The 23,559-nt window shown below is 35.2% G+C and overlaps 1 protein-coding gene across 6 annotated transcripts in view; it reads left to right on the forward strand.

The window, feature by feature from the left end:
- Positions 1-23,559, forward strand: part of SHANK2 (SH3 and multiple ankyrin repeat domains 2) — a 347,944-nt gene that overhangs the window by 136,099 nt on the left and 188,286 nt on the right. For all 6 annotated transcript variants that reach the window (XM_084522208.1, XM_084522207.1, XM_084522209.1 and 3 more), the window contains one exon: positions 8,317-8,430. In XM_084522208.1, coding sequence (XP_084378334.1) covers positions 8,317-8,430 — 114 coding nt within the window. The remainder of the gene's footprint in view (positions 1-8,316; positions 8,431-23,559) is intronic.

Here is a 23,559-nt window from a genome sequence, read left to right on the forward strand (position 1 = left end):
TAGTTATTCCTTCTAATTTTCATGTTCCCAAACTGTGGTCTACTGTGTCCTACAACTGTAGGACACTGGTCTTTTATTTTTACTCTCATCTCTTATTTTTGTTGCCCAATATCACCATCTCTTCTGTTTCACCTAGAAGGCAAATGCAGGGGCCAGTTCTGGAAAATGTTTGGTTTCTTTAATCGTTACTGTGATTAAAGAAATTTTCTAGTGTTCACTATCTAGTGAAAAATGGGGAGCTATTTCAGTGTCTCAAATATGCTCCAATGTAGACTTTTTTTGGGAATCTTGTCAGATGCCACCTGTGCAGGCACAGTTTACCACATCCAAGGTCTGCTCTCCTTCTTCTCTTGTGTAAGAGAAACAGAAGTAATTCAGTAGCGGTGATTCAAGCATCTGTTGTATCAGAAAGTCAGCAGTTCTCCACATTGGAAATACTGACCCTTGCTACACTGCTTTTATTTCAGCATGCTCTCAGCCAGTAGGGCAATCCAAATATATCACTAAGATTTTCATTTCTTGTGAAATCTACTTGTAAGTCATTTTGAAAAAGAAAGATTATTAAACCCCTGCTGTGCTTGGAAATATTGCCAACAGACAGTGTTTGTGGGCAGAAGAAAAGTTGGTCTCCAGAGCTTTTGCACTTGTTAGATTAGTAAATAAAGTACTGGAAAGGGAAAAGCTACAGAAATGCTGTTTTGTTTCTTCAAGAGCATTTTGTACCTTGTGTGAATAAGCATGGCAGCAGAATTTAACCTAAGAGGTTTGCATAAGTATTGTTTTGCTATAAAATATGAAGGATGAAATTAATGTGAACTGAAATATTAACCTTACTCAGATTTATTGGTCTATTTACCTTCCTTACTGCCTCCTGACTTGATCAGTTTGACTGAAACTTCTAACAACTCGTTATGACTCATTTCAGATAATAACCTAATTCATTTCTTCCAGTTGCTTGTACCTGAAGAACAGGAGAGAGAGTTGTGCTTGTGACCAGCACATCAGAGTGCTGGGACAAACACAAAGCCTTGCTGCTGCTCCAGCAGGAGTGTTTGCTTTGCTATGGAGGCTCAAGGAAGGTAGTTAGGCTATAAGACCATCTAAAAATCCCCATCATTTTAGGTCATGCCTACTTAAATACAACCTACCTTCAGTAATCAGAAGCTGGCCCAAAATATTCAATAGACATGGAGTACCAGCATGAGGAGCTATGAACTGGATATGTGCACACTAATATCGTCTGACACAGCACTACGGACTCCAGATCTGAGTTGGTTTGGGATCTCTTCTCAGATTAATTCTCTCTGCTGTGTTCCCCCAGCCTTTAGTTTGGGCATTACTGTGGAGAAGAGCAAACTTGACTCTGCCAGCACCTTCCTCAGCAGAGATGGTGATGAAAGTTACAAACTCATAGATTTTTCCAATGCCTGATTTGAATTTCTCTTCAATATTCAAAGCAGCGTGAAAGAATTGTTTCTCACATTTTTTTTCATCCCTTCCCTTTCTCCGAAATATTGAAGAAACACCCGAACAACAGGAAAAAGATTAACTTCATAGAAAGTTTTTAACAATTGTATAAGAGGAAGAAAAAGATACAGGGCTAAATCTTGACTTGAACAGCACAGCTCATTCAGTTCCATTTCAGTTGAGCTCTCTTTCCTCAGATTTAGAGGATTAAGGGCAGATTATTGTATTTGTAGACTTTGATGTAGTGAATGGTTGTTCTGTTAACAATCCATCATTGTTAACTACTCCTCAACCCAGGGCCTGTTCCTGAACATCACTTCTTTTCTTTCTTAAGAAAATAGAGGTGATAAAGGAAAAAAAAGCTGCTTTGAGTCAGGATCCAGCCTGACATCAATTGTAGTCATGGTGACTGTGGCTGTGACTGATACCCAAAACCTTAAGTTAAGGCTCCTCTACCTCACTGTCCACTTGTGGTGTGTGTGGCCACAGAGACTGATAGACAAGATGTGCAGTAAGATCAACCAGGAAACGTACAGTAAGATCAGGGTCTTGTAGTTTGATCATTACTAGAAATCAGACAATTTAATACTGAATTACAGGTAGGTAAGGTAGTTTTTCAGATAAACCAGCAGGGTCATTTGGATTATAGAAATTTGACTAGATTAATCAAAGTCACAGCTGATCACACATTGGTTTTGGAGGCAAAACTGGAAGTTAAATGTAAGTTTTGAAAGTGAGGAATATTTCCTGTCCATGTTATTTCCCTAATTTCAGTTTTCTGTGAGTTTCTACAGCCAGAGGTAGGGAAGAACTGCTGAATTCACTTCTCCGCTAAAAGAAATGTCTGTGGAACCACAGTTGAAATTGACTGTTCAGGTCAATCATGCAAAATCATTAACTGCGGATACACAAGGCTTTCCTTCCAGATTGTACGTGGACTGCACAGGAACATTTTCTACATGGCAGCTGGGGCACAGTCACTTGTTTGCATGCTGGAGGCCTTAACATGGTTGTCATCAGGACTATAGACAAGTACTTCCTTTCCAGTCGTGTTGCACTGATCTCAAGTTATGTCAGTCTCTCTTGATTATGTATTTTAAAGCCAAAAACGATCTGCCCATAAGGCAGAACAGACAGATCCTGTTCATCGTTAATCACAGGGAGGGGATGAGGGATACATGTCAGGAACAAATAGGGAAAGGTAAAGAAATGGAGAAAAATTTGAACTAAAACCACATTTTCAGAAAAAGCTCTATCCTTAAGAGAAAGCAAGATTAAGTTGTAACTTGTGCTGACCTTCATTTATTTGGCTTGTAAAATGTGAGTCAAGGTACACTTCAGATGCAGAGAACTGCCACTCTGCAAGATACTTGTCTATTAGTTTACTTTTCTATTTACTTGGTCATATCCAGACATTGGTTAAACATTGACCTTTTTGATATTGAGGCGTATTTGAAGGAAAGAAGTTGCCATTATAACACAAGATTAAGAAAATACATTTCCAGTTGTGACCTTTTTAAGGAATGTTTTAAGCAAAACTTTTATTTAGTGAAATACGTATTCTTGGATCTTGTCATTGTATTCTTGTCATTTGGAAGCTGTCCTTACTAAGGGCAGATAATTCTGAAAATTTACATCAAAAAGTTATTTCTAAAAGAGAAAAGACTAAATTAGAATATTACATATTTCTGAAAAAAGTTGGGTCTCTGCCACTGGAAAAAAAAACAACAGTTTCATTAAAACAAAACAAAAACAATAACAACAAACAAATCCAGAAGATAGATTGTTATATCAAGAAACACAACCATAGCTCAGGTTTGCACTGAGCCTTCCTATCTACAATTCAGATGACAGACCTTTATATTTCATTAGGTAAATGGCACTTTTTAGCAATAACTGAACAATGGAATCAAGGTACATAACATGTTCATACTGCAGTTTGAATGGAAGGGACACTATTACTGTCCCTTTCAGATTAAGAAAGAAATTCTGAATTTTTCTGCTTTTTACTGTGAGTTACAGAAGGCTTTCAGTTTACATAATTCCACCTCTCACTAAAAGTATTGAGATATTCAGCTGCTCATGATTTGCAAATATACTTCCTTTTAGCTCTGATGGCTCTTACATCAGCATAGGCTTGTTCAGATTTTTCAGTATGTTTTGAACTTTGCATTATTGCCATTGTGTTCATTTATTTTTTTCTCTTGGTTGTAGATTTTTTTTCAAGAAGATGATCTATCATTCCCAATCCGTATCATCATTTCTTTTCCCAGGAAAAAAGAGTGCAGTTTATACAAGCACCAAAAATTGATTGTAGATATTGTGAACCAGTTTCAGATATACCCTGTAACAGCTATAGAAAATGGCTTGTATTTCATTGTGATTTCCATTAAAATTTTAGCAAATAAGGGTATCTAGAATAATTAATTCATTGAAATTTCAATATTACAAGATATTTGAAAATTGTTTGCACCAAAAATTGATGGAAAAATATTCTTACACCCAATTTCATTATTATTGCATAATAAAAGGAGCTATAATGTGGAAGAAAACAGCTTTTTTGTTGTTGCTGTTTGGATTAACGTGAATTTTGGATAATATATCATGTAGTTAAGCTGTTTGAGATAAGGATGTTATGTTAAAATTAGTTATAATATATACGCCATCTGTAAACTTAGAGAAGAGATAAAACATCTTATACTAGACTGGCATTATATATAATTTCCTTGTTATTTTTTGGACTTTGGCAAAGCAGAATCTGACTGGTATAATACTTTTTTTTAGGTATAATACTTTAATGACATTAAAGTATAAGATCCTGATAGACATCTGCATATTTTCATGTTATTAAACTTTTTGGTATTTATCGGATTTTGATTTGAACTTTAGTTCAATTAATTAAACATAATTCTTCTTTTTAAACTATAGTTTTGTTATGAAAAGACATAACAGAATTCACAATGTTATTAGAGCATTAATTTTACTCTTGTAACATCAGATTCTTTTTTGTAATTCATATGGTGTGTAAAGAGACTGTGGCCTTCTCTTGCCATAGCAACCACATCTTTTGTTTTTACTGAAAGAAAAGTAAAAAAAAAAATAAACTTGAAATGGTAAAGCCTAATTATTAATTTTGGGAAAGTTATCCTTTTATTTACCATTGTTATGTCCTTCAGAGAGGAAATGTTGATTAGAAAGTCTCTTGCTGATACCAAATTATCTATTACAGCATATCTCTTATGAGCTATTTTGAGAGAGAAAGTAAAGAAATTAAGGCCACATTCTGAAAAAGCTTTCATGGGTACAAAAGATATATAGATATTTTTTATTTATACTTTAAGTTCCCCATTACCTACACTGGAATGCATGAAGTGTTGCCAGTTTTTATGTAGAAATGTAGATTGCAGATGGTTTTTGCTGCTGCTGAAGAATTTCTTATTAATGCTGAAGAATTTTCTTATTAAGGAAACCTGAGATTTATTAAAAAAGATTATTTCAAATTTCAATTATTATTATTATTTTTTGGTAGGACAGAACCTACATCTTTATTTCAAATTTTGTATTTTGAGTATTAGGTTAAGTATGTGTTTTTCCTGTATCTCACCAAAAATTCATCTTGTATTCTGTACATCAACCATATTGCTAGTTTTTCCCCATGTTTACCCCTTGTAAATATGTATCTGTGTGCCTTGTGCAGTTCCATCAGGTTTTCGCCTCCTTGCTTGGAACCCATAAAGCTGTTCTTCCTTAATAAGAAGTCCAAAGGCCCAGTTATTTTCTTTGTAGATGTAATCTCTCATCTTGAACCAGAATGTTGAAGGCTGGCTGCATTCTGGCAATACCTCATTTTCTCTTCTTCCTCTTTTCCATAGATGTTATGTCTTCAGGCATGTCTAAGGGTATTACTGCTTTGCTCTTGCTGTTAGCAATTGCTAATATTTAATAGTTCATGCAATAATGATCTAAAGTGGGAGTGTTTTTGCTTTGCACGTCCACTTTTTGCCTTGCACTCACATATAGACTTAAAAAGCACATTCCTTCTCCCATCTTGACTTCGGTGTTTTATCAGCTGCTAACATAAACTTTTGAAATTACTTTACGGGTGTGATGTACCCAACTTCTTTCTCACAGCACAAATGCTTTTTGGAGATTGAAACATTAATGTAATTTGGAAAATCAAAATAGCAGATCTGACAGATTAATAAAATACTGAATTAGGGAAGTCTTTCTTAATTGCTAAGTAGTTTTTTTTCTTCCTATCTTGCTGGTTTGTGGAGTGAAATCAGGACTGAGATTTAGAAATGAAAACTCTCCTCAGTACGTGTCTTTTGCTGTCTCACATTTTGCAGTTTCTTTCAGCTGGTTGGAATCCTTTATTATTTGAAGTTAATCATGTATTATTTGAAGTTAAATCAGTGTACAATAGGATGCTACAATACTTACAATATCTATATGTATATTATTAATTATGTCTTCCTACTTTATAATCTCATATGTAAGAAATACACTCTACTCTTATGTGAACAAAGGGTACATTGTTAAAAATGAATTGAAAGCTGATGAGTAGTTGGTATTGGGTATATGAACAGGCTTCTGTTTCATGTAACATTGAGTTATCAGATTTACTTTGGGTAGTACTATACACAACCTTTAACAATTTTCAAGAACACTTGGAATTTATCAACATGTTTTTCATTAATTTTGCCCCAAATTTATATTAATTAATACTTTAATTTATGTATTATTTGTTTTATTAAAATCATTAAAGCACAGATCCTGTTTCTTCATTTTGACTTGCATTTCAATGTACAGATGCAATTTTCTGCTTATGTAAACATTAGCAATAGGTCTTAGGTACCTAAAAGAAAAGGAATGCTGAACAAATTTTATTTGGCTTCCATGGCACTGTGGAATTGTTGCTGTCTTCCAAGCTCAGTGCCCTCCCACATTAGCTCTTAACTTCCTAGTTGGCTATAGGTTTCCTCACATACATGAGATATACTGAGAGATACTTGATAAATTGTAAATTTAAAACCCATCCAGATTTTGCCTTAATGGGTGTTTCCCGGGGTTTATTATGTACTTCTCACTGAAAGTGATCTGTAAGTATGCAGTTCATGGAATCTGTGTATCTGAATGTACAGTAGAAAAGAACTTAAAATTGATCTATTTAAAAATATTTTTCTGTCAAATTTCTGCTAATAGACATTCATGCTCTTTAGGCAACAGCACAAATAGCTTAAGATTGCGTTAATGACAAACTAGATAAATATTTAATTTCAAATGCAGCTTTGTAGATCCTGATTTTTTAGACCAAGCTTCTTACTACTACTTTAGTATTATAGTATTAGTATATCTTACTACTACTTTAGTATTATCAGTGTATATATATATATATGTATATATATATATATATATATTTTTTTTTTTTCTGCCTATCATCAATTTGATTTTTCATCTGACTCTATGGCAGTGCAAATCAAGTTCAAATTCAAAGCCATTGAGTCACAGCAGTTCCACTGATACAGAATTCAATTGCATTCAGGCTTGGGGACTACAATTTTAAAGCTTGATAAGGCATGTTTTAACAGTGCAAAGAGTGCTCATGTTGGAGCTCATCAAAATAGCTCTGAGCAAGTTAATATCCCTACCATACTGCAATACCCTGCAGAGATTTTATTCCAGGTCCTGAAAACCATATGCATATGTTAGGAAAGAGATGAGCTTGGGCTAATTAGCCTTGATTTTCAGCAGGGCCAGTTAGCTTGGCTGCTTAGCTAGCACACTGCTAATGGAGCTGTGCCGCTTTAACTTCCACAGGCTTATTTTTGGTAGCTCAGGGACCTCTAGACTGAACATTGTGTTTTGTACAGATGTACTCTGTAGACCTGTGTTGTACAACCGAGCTGTTCCCAATCAACCTATTTAGAAGAGCTACCTGTATTTTTATTGGTCTATAATATCATATTTATTCTAACAAAATAATATATAGTGTTTTTTAATAGAACATTTATGTTCTTTCAATCTAAAATACAATGATTGGTAAGAACTTCAGCTCCAGTTGCTGACGAATAGAAACATACATTTTTATTCTGCAGTCTTTTGTTACAATGTTTGTTATGTCCTAAGATTACTATCAAGGTAACTGGTACTAGAGTAAAAAGCTTTTTCTTCCTTTGGCAAATCATTCTGCTCCCTATTGTCATTATCTTCTACTGAGAAAAGTCACAGAAATGTTTCAAAAGACTGTATATTGTGTATCTCACCTATAGGATATTCAAGTATATGTTGTATACTCAAACCATTAAATCATATTACTTGACCTACATTACAAATCTCTGGAGCTACCCACTAAATGAAGTGGTATCTTTGCTTAGGAAGTATGAAACATATGAGAGCTCTCTCTCATATATATGCATATGCATCTCTTTATATGCATATAAACAAAAACCCAATTCCCAATTTCAATGTGGGTCCAGTGTTACAAGACGTTCAGCACTTCAGGTTAATTTGAACAGGCAAGCAGAATTTTGGTATTAATGTGGCCATACATTTATCCCTGATAAAAGCAGGAATGCAAAAAGTGAAAATTGAAAAAAAATATGTCAGGGCCCCAAAAACTTCTGACACGAATGGTTTCGGGAAGGGGTTGCAAAGACTGATCAGGAAGATTCTTAATTTAAGGTTACTCTGTGCCCCCTTTTGAGGCTCTGGAATTTGAATTATTGTACAATGTTTGCTCTTACAAACATGATAGTCAATTATTATTGAATGTGTTATGTAAATAATCTTGGTATTTATATTAGAAGACAAAAAAGTCTAATGCTTCCTTTGTGTCTCTGTGATTAGTTTTAAGCATTGGTGAAGGTGGATTCTGGGAAGGCAGCACCCGGGGACATGTTGGATGGTTTCCTGCAGAATGTGTTGAAGAAGTTCAGTGTAAACCAAATGAGAGCAAACCAGGTAATCATATCAAGTTCTTGTTGAATTCTAACAATGACAAATGTGATGTATCTGGACTAGCAGCCTAGATGGTAATGTGTTATACAGCAGTGCTTTTATGCAATATTAGAAATTGGAGAATTAAATAAAGCTGAGCTGCTGAATTAAAAAATAAAGATGGGTATATTGATTAGATTTTACTGGATGCTGTCCAAGCAAACAGTCTTTCTAATGAAGGACTATGCTGTGAAGTTCTGCAAAAGCTCTAACATAGCAATGTATTCAGACATTTTGTAAAACATAATGCTGTGTTTTATTTTATACAGTATTGGAGAATGACTAATTAGATAAATAATAGAAGGAAAATTGGTCAGTTGTCTCCCAAACTTGAGGTAGTCATAGAATGTATTAATCTCTTTTTCATGGGAGTAAGGTTCCCTCTGTTGACCTTTTTGCTAAATTTTAGAGGCAGCATCCATTAGGGCACGTCCCACTACAACCTTACTGATTAAAAATGAAATAGAATTCTCTGTTATCATACGCTTCAACTGCCATAAGTAAAGGAAGACTGACTTTAGGCAAACAGTCTTTACTGTTCATGTATAGTAAAAGAAAGAAAATATGTACACTGAAGCATGTTATTTTAAGAATTACCTAACATCTTGTAATTTCTCTCCTTTTAAGAATTAAGATATGAGGGCATACTCTCCAATTAAAAGCTCATTATAAATGAGCTCCAAGAATATAATTAATGTTCACCATGAGTGTGTGCAGTTTTAATTTAACTATTGATGTGTTTTGGATCTCCGATGTATTAAGAACTTCCTGGCAATACACAGAAAATACACTAAAATTTATATATAGTATTGTTGATTCATGAACATTATTATTTTATATATGCCATTATAAACTACACAGGCATACTTTTTTTACTTCTTGCATGTGCACTAAATAGGGGTATACGTGTATGTATAAACAAGATATAATGAAATAGAATTCACTGGATGAGGTAATTCCAGGGTTGTAAGGATTTGAAAATGTTTGTAAGATTTGATAATAATTTTAATTTCCTTGCTTACAATGGAAGCTGAGGTAAGATGAACATGAAAAAGTAGATTCTATAATAAGAAAGCTTTAAAAGAATGAGGGAATGAGGCATCGAGAACACTGCTCTAGATAACTATGCACTGTATGGAAAGGTTATACTTCCATTTCTCTTTTGAGAAATTAAAAAAAAAAAAGAGAGAGAGAGAGGAAGAGGCAAAACCAAGCTTAATGTTTGAGAGAACAGATTTAGCCTCTAAAATAGTGAGAATAGTTGTGATAGTTGTGTAGCTCCTGAAAGGGCTGAAGAAAAACAAACAAACAAACAGAATTTAAAATCATAGAAGAATATTAAACAAAAGAAAGATTGAGGTTGGAAATGGAAAATCTAGGAGCAATGAAGTTCTCAAGTACTAAAAAGGAATAACAAGTTGAATTTCCAGTGAAATTTCAGTTTTTGGAAACACTATGGAAAATGAATAAATTCAGTCTGTGTGGGACATGAGTTATGGAAGAGCCACACAACTGTTCTGAAGATCCTTCAATAACATCTTGTGGCCACTTAACTGAAAGACTTCAGAAAGACATCTATCATAAACATGTTTCTTGATTCATAGCAGCTCTGAATTAAATTTGAATTGTGCATCTGTGTCCAAATATGAAAAAAATATCTGGGAAGGGGCATTAAGTGAAGTTCTGAAATATGAAAGAAGTTTTGCATTACCTTTAGTCATATACAGTGGTTTTGAAAAAAGAAGGTAATCAAACCTGTTTGTCACAAATCCTTTAAGCTCTTCTCAAGAAACAGTGTAGGAAGTAAATTCAATATATTATGATTGTTTTAATATGTGACAAGGTTGTTTGCAAGAAAATATTGCTTTGATCAGACAAACTAAAATGCAAATTAAGAAGAAAAATGTTGTGAGAATAGCAAAAGGATTACCAAATCTGAAAGTGCTGAAAGAATATCAACAGAAACATCTTACAAATTTTCTGACATGAAATTATGAAAACTTATGCCATGTGTCTGGCAAAACTCAAATTTATACTTACTGCATACTATTGTCTTTCTGATTGTTCTTGTATTTGTTTCTTGTTTAATGTTAACACTAGTTAAAGTCCTTAAATACAATATTCTTCTTCTCCAAAAAAGAAGAAAATGTAATTAAACAAACTTGAATGGGCACATTTTCTATACCTTTGAGTGCATTCCTGTATTTTGCTGGGCTCTCTGGAAAAAATTTAGGGTTCTGGCCTGCAACTAGGGCATAAATGAGGTACATACTTCTGTGTGTGATGTGATAGAAGCTGGGGCTGTAAGTGTGAAATAATATGTGAAATGCACACTATGCACCATATTATTATTGAAGTATGGTATAGACTGAAAGCAGCTAATCACTGAATTGCTCAATGTAGTCAGTTTCATTCCTTTTGCATAGGAAACAATGGAAATGAAAGAAGAGAGCTTTACAAGCAAAAATCAGTCTGTACTCCCTCCGAGTACAAATGCAAAAGTAATTTAGAAAAAATGTGTTAAGCATGGTGAAATGATTAGAAATTAAATTAGGTCTGCTGGGACTGCTGAAAGAACATCAGCTGAGAAACATCATAAACATGTGGAAGTTGCAAGAATTTGCATCTTGGACTTTGCAAAGCAGCAGAACTCCTTATGATAATGATTTAGTAAGTAGATCGTCTTAATGTGTAGGAAATGAATTTCAAACTCAGCTCTTTTCAGACCAGGACCAAAGCAAGAGTTCTTTTCTACAAATGAGATTTAGGAACATTTCTTCAAACAGCTTCCCTTTGCTATTAAGTTTGAATAATTATGTTTAATAGTAGCTTGTCATTTGCACACCATGAATGAAAGAAAGAGAAATAGTTCTTGGAAAAAACAAACCACAATTAAACACTACATGCCCAGTAAAACTGGCGGGCAGGTGTTTCGTGTCATGCTGATGTATAATCTCACTTGTAAGACATGTTCAATTTTCAGGGAACTTCATTGCCATCCAGACTCTTCTGTGGAAGTAGGCAGCACATAACAGCACCTGGTTCCTGTGATCTCTTCAAAGATATCATGCTAGCTTGGCAAGTTCTGTTTTCCAAAAAAATTCATATTGACTGGCATTAATTCTATACCCCTTCTTTAATCCTTCATTAATTGAGCCTTGTAGGAATTATTCCATTATTTTGCTACGATTGATGCTAGGCTTATAGGCTTTTAATTATCCAGCCTGTCTCATTACCCTTTAATAGCACTGGCAAAGAACATGTTTTCTTTCAGTCTTACGAAGTTTCCTTGGTATTTCAAGACCTAATGAAAAACGAATAATGACAAGGAAAATAATTATCAGTGGTCTGCTAAATTCCTTTGCTTGCTTTTTCAAAATTCTTAGGCACAAAATCTTTGTACCATCTCATTTTAAACAGTGTAGCTTTAGTAAGCAGTTTTTACCATTCACCAGTAGCTTTGTTAGAGTCGAAAGTATTCCTTCAGGTGAGATTGAAGTATTCCTTCAGATGAGATTGATACAGCATCTTAGTTTTTTCTCCCAGAACAAAAACACAATACAAATGTTACATACTTTTTCTTTCTGCATTGACAGTTTTCCTATGTTATTTAGTTATGAATACATTCCATTCTTGATTTATTTTTTTTTTATATTCCTAAATATTTAAAAATATACGTTTTTCATGTGTGTCAAAGTGTTCTGGGTGGATTAGAATGATGCTCTGTGCAGGAGAAGCTTCATACATGTTAAATCCAAGTTAACTGAAATTTATGGAAATGTGAGGCACTACCGTGGGTTAACGGACATCTTAACAGAATTTACTAGCTAAGGGGTACAGCTCACAGAATCACAAGTCATCTTGAATCTCTGGCAGCAATAGTTTGTATCCACCAAGAATGCACTATGACATAGCTTTAATTTTTCTATCCATAGAAGAGCAAGGCTTCCTTTTACTCATTTACTCTATCCTTAAAATTTGTTTTCATTCTTAAAAATATTAAGAATTGCTGCCTAATACCGTCCAATGGAAAATGATTTACAGAAGAATAAGTTGTCCATAACATCAGTTGTCCACCATCAATGGAAGACACAATTTTTTTCCTCCTACTTAAGTATAAGTATTTTCATTTGTTTTTCTTCCATCATAAGGTATTACTCCGACTTAAGAGATTTGCTACAAATATGTTTTTTACTGGACTTGTGATTTTATATTCCATGTCCTTCAGCACTCAGATATAGATAACCTGATTGCTTGTAGCTGAAGTATTCATTTAGTTTTCAAGCTAGAAGTTATCTTTAATTACATTCCATCTTTACTGTATATTATTCCTTCTTGCTATGTTCTCTCTCTACTGATGTGCCTGTAGAACTGTTAGATTTTACAGATGATGTTGAAATGCAGGCAGACTCAGCGTGTCTTTTAGTAATTCTCACTTTAGTAATTCTCTTTCATCTCTTGGCCTTCTCAGTGTACCTTTCCTTGAGTTCCTTGCTCATCTTTCATATCCTCTTTGGGGTGATTTTTCACTAAGTAGCAAACTCCGTGCTTTTTTCTGTCCTGTGGACTTAGGGTACACATTATACATAGTTGTAGCATGTCTAATTCAATGAGTGAGGAGAAGATGTGACATTACAAATCTCTGTGCTTCAGATACCAGTTGATTTCCTAGCAAGTTGACTTTATTTCTCAAATTTTGTCCTTTTCAAATACACATCTTTTATTTACCATTCAATTCAGTTTAATAGCCAAGTTTGTCTAAATCCTGTTTTACTTGTCCTTCCAGTTCTGTACAATCCTTTGTTTCTGACTTATACTTACTGCTCAGCTTCTCATTTTCTATCCATCTTTTTTTCTTTCCTTCCTTCTTTTTTTAACTTCTTTCTGAAGCTGCTCTACTAAATGAGATGGAGTGTTTTGCTTTGTTTACAATAGCTTCATAGATACTATTAGGTTTTTGTAGCCATCTTCTTAGCTGGTGATTTTTAGACACCTGATGAAATGTTCTGGAATGACTACCAGTATTTATATTCACAATATTTCTGTCTATTTTACTTTAGATGGTCTTTACTTTTCTAAGATTGTACTTCACAATGCTCTCTTTGCATGTTCCTACATAAAATCTAGACTGGGATTTTTCACCTGGCAAAGTAGTGCTTTTTCTTCTACTACAGATAGAAGTCAGAGACTTTATCTACATTAGCAAGTAGTCCAAGAGGTGGAAAGCAAATCCAAAGAATGAACCCAGCATCTGTAACACTGGAGTCCTGGGTGTTTATTTCAGACTACTTCTAATCCAGGCATGTTGATTGAACAACCACCAGTGGCATCTTTCATTTAATTTCCTCCTTAAAGGGTCCAGTTTGCAAACTCTAAGGCTGCTCAGTCTTGTGGGCTACAGCAGAGTAGGCAGTACTTAGAAAGCATGTTCCTGGCCCAGACTAAAATGCTAATATAGACGTTCCCATGCTGACCTCTAGTGTCATTGATGCTCAGAGCAGATGCTACCTAGCATCTAAGGTGGGATTTCTGCCTCCAAATGTCTGTACCTAAACGTTCAGCATAGCTTGCTTCTGCGTTTTCAGCAACTTGAAAATACAGTTTTCCAGTAGGTAAGATTTTTCGGTAATAAAATAGTTCCTTTACCTGTTTCTTTTTACCTATGTAGCCATGCAATGATGTGGATGTGAGTATCCACAAAAACAGTGTTCTGTTTTATGGTGAAGATCAGGAATATGCTACCCACTACATTTTTGTATAAACTGCATTCCATTTCAACAAAAAGTGGGAAAAAATAATCTATCCTGGAACAAAAAAGTCAGTGTGATGAACTAGATCTGAGTTGGTTCCAAGCCAATCCTCAAAACCCAGGTGATTTAGGAGCTTGTTTTAATACTAGTCAACCAATTCTGACAACTCTCTGTAGCTGAGGATGCAGATCAACTCTAGTTTTTGTCTCAAGTAGTGGAAATTTAAAGAATGAATCTCAGCAAGTTTCTGCACTTTAGCTTTGCTGAGCAAAGCATTTGTGTTTCTCAGTAATGATAAACAGCAGTTTGGGAAAAGACTTCTAAATGAATCATCACTCTATAATAATACTAATTCAGAAGCCGAGGTAACTTGAGAGTTGTTTTTGTCTACACACTAGCTATAGGGTGGAGTAATGTGCTTCCCACACAACCTGGTGATGTGTGTTCTGTCTGATCAAGGCCAACTTAAAAGACACTGCAGACTTCCAGTCCCTGCTCTTCTGACCAAGATGTAACAGAAGTTTCTTACTATAACAGTAGTGTTTGTAGGAAGGATATCTGTCCTTTGGAAGACGGAGTCTACCAACTGATTTCACTGGTCAGATAATCCCTCTCAAATTAAGAGTGATTTTCTTTTGCTAACGGTATGAGCTTGGTTTCAAGAAAGAGTAAAATAAAGATTCCATGATTCCTCCAGTTTTTGAGAACACCATAAAGCAAAAACATGGAATAATTATTTAAAATAAAGAAAATATAAGCCTAGATCTAGAGCTAAGCCTGTCTGCATCTTTATCTCTGAATAAGTAATTTTTAATTCATAATATTTTACTGTTTCGTCTCCTCAGCTGACATGCACTTCATCCCTTTCACTCTGATTTTCATTCTTGCTAAGAGCCACTTAGGAATAACTCTAATCAGTTGAAAAGGAGCAACACAATTCTCTAAAGCATTGAAATAGGCTAAAATTAAATTGCACAGCAATATAAAATTAAACTTTTATGTTAGGAAACTCAACATTTCAAATGCATCTGGGATTGCTGATGTGTGAATTCAGACATGCAAGTGCACTTTTTTTTTTTTTCTTTTTTGCTTCTTGCATTTTTTTCTTCTATGTCCATCTAACAATAAAGGATAAAAAGTGCAAATTCTGAAGAGTGTCTCGAAAAGAAAGCAGTTACCATTATAGTACCTTCCTTTTACTTCCACAGTTTCCTTCACATATTCTGCACAAAATTTCAGTCCATCTAATGTGAAGAAGTAACTTTCAAAGCTTGTGAACATATAAAGAAGCCAAAACTTTCTAATGTTACAAATTACTTAAGAAGTATGAAAAAGATAAAGGTATATAATGAATGATTTATTAAGTGATCTAAACTTCTTAGGAATTTAAGCTCTGTTATTAAAGACACGATACTTGAGCCTGTGGCAGAATTTGAGAAGCACCGTTATGCAGTGTACTAACAATCTAGAAATAACACGTAACTTTTGGATTCCTCATTGTTCTTATGAAAACTACACAGACTAACACTTTTTTTTTTTTAACCATCAAAGTCCAGAGTCAAATTTTTTTTTAAATGTTTTAAACCAATGTTTTTTTTTTGGTTCGTGTTTTAACCAATCATTTGGCATATCTCCATTGTTATTAGGCAAAATCCATAGCTTTTTCCTTCTGGAATTTTGCATCATTTCAGATTTTATTAAGAATTTATACATTTATATTAACATCTCTCCCCTGTACTAATAGTTCTTTTTTTTTCTTGGTTAGAGTTACTTGCTGGTGTCTTATGATCTTACAATCAAATATATTTGGCCTTTGCTCTTTCTGTAAATATCTTCAATTATAGTATGTTATATTATAGTAGGAGTAGGGTTTGAGCTTTTATTTTTTTATTCTACATCCCCTCTTCCCTCCCCCCCCCTTTTTATTTTTTGAAATACTGCTTAATAAGGATTTGCTGATACACCTATATATGTATTATTTATTTCAGAATATAACTTCTGTTAAAATAATTCTGGGTATGTATTTGGATTAAATAAAGTGTGGTATTTCATTTAACTCATTTCATTTAGCATAACCTAAAACTTTCTTTAGAAAACCGTTTGCTTAAAATGGCTGACACAAAGCAAGGCAAATCTTACGTGTATTCAGAAAGTGTTGGTAAATCACCTTTTCTTCTGTATTCTCTGGTACTAAATGACATATTTATTTTTTTTGCCCCTCTTATTTTTAATGGTTCAGATTAAAGGCTTGACAACAGAGGCTGAAAACTCTTTGAAACATTCCCCAATTATCTAAGTTCAAATTCATAATAATTTAAGGAAGATGATAAGAGTGTCTCCTTATAGTAATGGCAGTGCTGGAGATGTTCAAGAAAATGATACCTAAATAGCAGCACCTGGTAGATAGTCCATAGTCTGATCTTAAATTACGTCACTGCTTTTTGCTTTCATACCTGCCTGCAACAAAAGCGAGAGGAAAGTGGCCTTTTCCAGCTTGCTAACAGATCTGTGAGTGCCTGATGGCGAAAAAATTACTTGATAATATACTGCTTGATGATAGTAACTGAACATTGTAGAAGTAGTGTGAAAACAAGCATGCTATTTTGATTCATTAAAAAAAAAAAAAGTTATTACATTACATACCAATTGCAGCTTTTATTCTGTAGTGAAAACCATGTAAGTGGTTTCTCTTTCGCCAGAAAGCTGTTAATTTTTTTACTGGATTGGTATCAAAGGGAAACTCTGGCATCTCAACTTGCCATGTGAACTGTTAACCACAGCTGGTGAGGTAAGGCTTTTAATTTCTTCTTAAGGGGACCATTTTCTCTCTAACTGGCATACCTTTCTTGGGCTGGATCATCTCTAGGTAGGCAGCCCCAGACCTTTCCAGTATCTCAGGTGGCCTGGCATGTGGCCAGAGAGCTTGCAAAGAAGTTATTCTACTGGGGTTATTCATACCATCTCCTTTCAATTTATCTCTGTCTCACTCTGACATCTCACAGGTGTCTTTTTCTTAGTATCAGCCACTCCATGTTCTGCCTGGAGGGCAGAGTCAGAAGGCACCAGTTAGGAACTGCAGCAGATTTTCTGTGGCATTGGTTTTAAGGGTTGGGCTTTGAAACGCGCCATGCCAGGGCTGTGCTTACTCAGACAATCAATATTGCAGAGTGTGTTTATGTACTGAAGTGAAAGAATATCACAGTGATATTGATAGCCTTATTTTTCAAACCAGGAACAGATTATTTGTCTTCAGTTAAAATACACAAACCCAAGCAAATGTTTCTAATTCTGTACTTAAAATATACACTGAATTTTAAATGGTAATTGAACTTGGCTTCATTATTTTTAAAAACAGGTCACATTTAGAATGGAGTTTTGAAATTTGTGTCTGCTTACTGATTTGAAATGGAAGATGCCCCCTGAGTTTCTTAACCCTCAATTCAGGCCCTGCATTGTCAGCTGTCTTGGGGTGGAAATTGTTGGGTGTAGACAAAGGAGCATTTGTTATTTACTGTTGTCTGAAGAAACTGCTGTGACTCCTCATGAAGAATCAAACACTACACAACTGTGTAAAGAGAGGAATTTGTAAACAACTTAAAGAATGAATTAGTTTTGCAAATACCTAAAAATAGCTCTAAAGGTCAAGATAATTTTGATTTACATACAAGTGAAAAGGACTTCAGTGTATTGTTTCAGGACTTTTTAGTAGCTAAATTTCTACTAATTAAACAAAAATCACAGGAAGCCATAGTCTTCATGTTTATAGATATTTTATGCACATTCCAACACTAGTTTAATGATATCTAGAGAGACATTTTAAATAGTTACATATTTTGGCTGCTCTCCTGGCAATAATAAAAGGAATTAAATTTAATTATCTGTATGACAAATTAGTACTTTAAGGAAATTAAATATAATGTATCCTTGTCTCATTTATCTAAAAATTCCTTACATTAAAAAAATTAGTTTGTGTAGTAAAGGTTAACGGGAAACCTCCAGAAGTTATAATATTAAATTTGGCTGAATAGTTAAAATGTTGGATCATATGGTTGGATTATGGTAAATGGGGCTGTGTCAGGCTGGTGGGCGGTCACCAGTGGGGTCCCTCAAGGCTCCATTTTAGGGCCGGTACTTTTCAATATTTTTATAAACGATCTGGATGTAGGAATAGAGGGTATTTTGAGCAAGTTTGCTGATGACACCAAACTTGGAGGAGTTGTGGACTCAAATGAGGGCATAAAGGCCTTACAGAGGGATCTGGACAGGTTGGAGAGCTGGGCGATCACCAACCGCATGAAGTTCAATAAGAGCAAGTGCCGGGTCCTGCACCTGGGACGGGGAAACCCTGGCTGCACGTACAGACTGGGTGATGAGACGCTGGAGAGCAGCCTAGAAGAGAGGGATCTGGGGGTCGTGGTAGACAGCAAGTTGAATATGAGCCAGCAGTGTGCCCTGGCAGCCAGGAGGGCCAATCGTGTCCTGGGGTGCATCAAGCACGGCATCGCTAGTAGGTCAAGGGAGGTGATTGTCCCGCTCTACTCTGCGCTGGTGCGGCCTCACCTCGAGTACTGTGTGCAGTTCTGGGCACCACAGTATAAAAAGGACATGAAACTGTTGGAAAGTGTCCAGAGGAGGGCTACGAAGATGGTGAAAGGCCTTGAGGGGAAGACGTACGAGGAACGGCTGAGGTCACTGGGCCTGTTCAGCCTGGAGAAGAGGAGGCTGAGGGGAGACCTCATCACAGTCTACAACTTCCTCGTAAGGGGGTGTCGAGAGGCAGGAGACCTTTTCTCCATTAACACTAGTGACAGGACCCGCGGGAACGGGGTTAAGCTGAGGCAGGGGAAATTTAGGCTGGACGTCAGGAGGGGGTTCTTCACAGAGAGGGTGGTTGCACACTGGAACAGGCTCCCCAGGGAAGTGGTCACTGCACCGAGCCTGTCTGAATTTAAGAAGAGATTGGACTGTGCACTTAGGCACATGGTCTGAACTTTTGGGTAGACCTGTGCGGTGTCAAGAGTTGGACTTGATGATCCTTAAGGGTCCCTTCCAACTCAGGATATTCTATGATTCTATGATTCTATGATATGAGTTAAGAAAAGTATTTCTACTCTGTTAGATACATTTCTGTGTAACAATATATTTCAGGAGGTGGAAAGCTGAAGTTAGTTAACAAGAGTAGAAGTCTTTGCAACCACATTGCTATGAATGATTGAAAGTATCGCTATTTCAGGGTGTGCTGAGAATGTTCATACATGTTATGAAAGATAGGCATGGTCAAACCAAAAATTGACTGAGGAAAACCAGTCAGATACCAACAACATCGAGAAACAGATAGGGATTAGAAAACCGTGGCAGTGGAAAGGATGTGCTTAAGAATGATTCCGTGTTATAAGTCTTGGCCAAGGAACATTTGTAGGATGGAAGGGAAAGGAAGGCGTTTCACATTTCCAGCACATCTGCACTTGACAAATTACCAGCTGCAAAGTGCCTTGACACAAGAACAACCCAACATTTCTGTAAAGTTTTAAATTAAAATTCACGCAGATATGCTTATACATGACTATGTGAAAGACAAAAAAAAAATAAATTACTACTTTCTCAGTTACTAAGTTTTTATAGTTGTAGTTATATATCATATATATATGCATGTACATCATTGTCTGTATAATCACATCTTTTTTGGGTGCAAAATTTGTGCAGCAGTATTTTGTTTGTCAATTACAATTATTTTCCATTCACGGTTTTCTCTGTACTGTTGTAGTGGCAAAATGGTTTGTGTGGCTACACTGTGGACTGAAGCAGAGTGCTTTAAATACATATGTTTATATCTTATTTGGTAGGCTGTCCTGTTCTGAGACTCATTTGGAAAAATGATCAATGATCAGTGGAAAGGACGGGAGTCCTAACGGTTGATAGTGCAGAGAACTACCGCCTGAATCATCTGTTCAGTAACGCACTGATTGAAGAGCAGGAGTTAACAAGTACCCCTGACTTTGCAGTAATGAGCTAGTGACAATTATAAGGCAGTTAAAAACAATTAATCCCACCCATGATGCTTCTGTAGTATTCATGTAGTTTACTTGACTGCATGTAGACAGTAAAGCCGTGGTGGGTACAATTCATTCACCTAATGATAAATGTCTATGATATTAATGTTTCTACCTGTTCTACCTTTCTATGCAGGAGAGGGAAATAGGCACCAGAGGAGGGTGGATTATCTGACATTCCTTTGAAAAATAGTTCAAGACAGCAATTTGAATTTTTTTTTATCAGTTGTGAAAACTTAGATGCAGATAAATATTTATTTTAGCAGGTCAAAGGTATGGACTGACATGCACTCTGAAGCTAGTCTGAGACACAAACAAAATATGGTTTCCTAGCTGCATATAATTTAAAAGCATACACAGTTGTTTCTCTTAAAGAAAAAAAAAAAGGAACTTGTTGAGTGAATTCAGAAAACTCATGGTGATGAGTATCATCAGTGAGTTGTTGGCTGTCTGTTGCTACATTCTCCTCACTGGGTGTAAATAAACTTTACCTTTTCTTAGCCTAAGTTTTAGTATGTCTATCCGCTTCAAAAAGATGCAAGATAAAAAATATCTAAAGAAATAAATAGTTATCTAAAGATAAAATATACTTAAAGGAAAGAAAAAATTAATTTCAGCTGCTATTTCCATTCTAAATGTTTTCTCTCTCAGATAACTTAGAAAAACAATTTATTTTCCATGTTATAACAATGTTTGTTGGTCAATATTTAAGAAGAAATACAAGAAAGAGTTATATTCCTGACTGTAAAATCCTGTAGATTAAATTTTTCCTTTTATTTTCCAGGACAAAATCTTTGCAAAATCTTTGGTCTCATTTAAGACTTCGAAGAGAATAGTAGACTTCTGATTGAGAGGAAATGTACACACATACAGGAGTTGTGCATGGCACTTTTACAAAAATCACAAATATATTTTGCTAAGATTCTGTCATACAAGAGCAGGATACAGTTAAGTGCAGTGAACAAAAGACCATGAGAAAAGGCAATGCCAAGATTTATTTTTAAGAACCAAAGGTTGTTTAAAATGCAATAGAAAGAATGGTGATTTTTGTTAAGTACTTGCCCCAGAAGACAGAAGGGCAATTTATAGACAAGTGCTCTGATTAGTACTGCAGAAGCAAAAGCTTAGATAAAAACCAGAGGAGAAATACAACACAAAATTAGAATAGAAATGTGATCCTTTGATTTTTTTCTGTTTGCATTGTAAGTACTGGTATGATCCTAGATGTAGGCTGTTAGCTGCTGATAAAGTAATGCTCGCAGACAGAAAGAAAATCTGGCTGAAGAGTAAGAAAGGGAGTATCTTGAGATAAGGAACTCCTTTGTCTGGAAAAGAGACTTGCAGTGTTGCTGTAGTTCCTTGGTGACAATATCTTAATATCCAATTTAATTTTAGACTCTTAAGACTCTCTATCTCCAGATAGTTCTGATATAAAGCTGTAAAATAAAGATTAATTTCTGTTGTAAACGATCAAGGCTTCTGTAGCTGTGGGTCAGTTCTAGGCCTTACTCCCTCCATTCCTTTAATCACCACATAGCTCAGCTTTCTTCAATTTCTTCTCCTGAGCTTTGCTCTTTGAGGACTCTTCTTCCTTTCCCTCTCTGTCCCCAGCCTATTAACTGGCTCTGGAGTGGGACATAACCTCTGAAACACCTAATCTTTATAACTATTACCAAACATCCAGATGCCATTATTAAAGCTGAGAGAATTGAAAATTACATATTCTTTCTAGTGTACTTCTAGTTTCATCTGCATACTCAAACAAGGAAATAAAGTGAAAATCTTTTAAAAATTAATTTAACAGTATCTGAAATTAAGTTACTGTGAGGAGTTTCAACACAGCACACTGTATTTGAAGTGTGCACTGCACTGCAAATTCAGGAAATAAAAAAAAAAGTTAATAATTAGGAAAATACAAGTCAGGTAAACTTTTTTTGTTCTCTCATTAGTGCTTCTTTTTCAAAAAGAAAGGTGTAAGGGTTTAGTTTGTTTTCTTATGAATATTTAAAATATTTATATTATTCTCATTCATTTGTTTTAATTCTCTTATCATATGTAAATATGATTTGCGTGAAGTATGCTACTGACACTGTGAGGTACTACCTGTTTTCTGGGCAGCGGATGGACAAGTGTAAGAGAAAGATTTTTGTTTTCTTGTGAATGTCTTTTTTAATGGAAACAATTGTAGAGTTCATAGGAAAACAGGAAGTGATTGTCTGAAGGATCATACATTCTTGCTCTACAGTTAAAAGTAGCTAATCCCCAGTTTTCATCTTTTGTAATTTATCCCTATGAGTTATTTTATCAAAGTGAGAAAATATTGCTGAAGAACAGCTTAGTGTTTATTTTCTCTCCATGTCTCCTCATCTTCAGAGGATGCCTTCTATGCTGCATTATGGAAGATGCTATTTTTAGGAATGGATGTCCTCAGGTCCCTACTCCCCCAAAACATATTGCGATACTGTTAAAAAGTGCAGATGCTTGGTAGTACATGTAGACGCAGTACTAGACCTTGACACAAGGGCTTAATAACTCTAAGTAGCTTGGGGTGGGAAGTGTTTATAAGACTGATAAGTAAAGAAAACATACACCTGGGAAGCAAAATAGCTGATGTTGCAAGTGCCGTTAGTTCCATATATTTTGGTGCACTATTGCCTCCAGCTTCCTTTCTGTTTTGGGTGTGTATTTAACAGTGCACTGAGATGCAGCCAGCCTGTGAAATATATATAAAGTTTGTTTTTTTATGTTAGTTTGTGTGTAGAACTCTATATAACTTGTTCCTAAAATAATGGCTGATGATTCTAAAGTTTAAGTAATCTTGGAATAAAATTTGTGCGCAGTCATGCTTCTATTTATATGGAGAGTTAACTAACAGTACTGAATTTCTTTTCCTCACTAAGCAGGAATTGAGTTTGTTAGCATATATCTTCTTAACTATCTAAGTTGTGCAGGTAATGCTGATTATCTAATTAGAAGCTTCACCTCTAAAAAGACATTATTACTTACTGCTTTTGATAGATGTTGAAGGGTTCACTTCTGCAAATACAACACTTTAAAATAAACCTGAAGGTAAACTGTAATAGTTTACATGAGCAATACTGGATTTGGAGATTTGGTGAGGTATCACCATGTAGACAGCACAGAAAGATTGAAATGTGTTATAAATATTCATCTTCAAAAGTAAATCATTAGGATTTTGTAAAGTCCTAAGCACACTTTGTAGGATATTGCAACTTGTATGCCACGTTTGAAAGTTAATTGGAAGTGCTCAAGCTAATGGATTTTAAAGCATC

The sequence above is a fragment of the Aythya ferina genome (genome assembly GCF_964211825.1).
Source record: "Aythya ferina genome assembly, chromosome: 5".
NCBI lineage: Eukaryota > Metazoa > Chordata > Aves > Anseriformes > Anatidae > Aythya > Aythya ferina.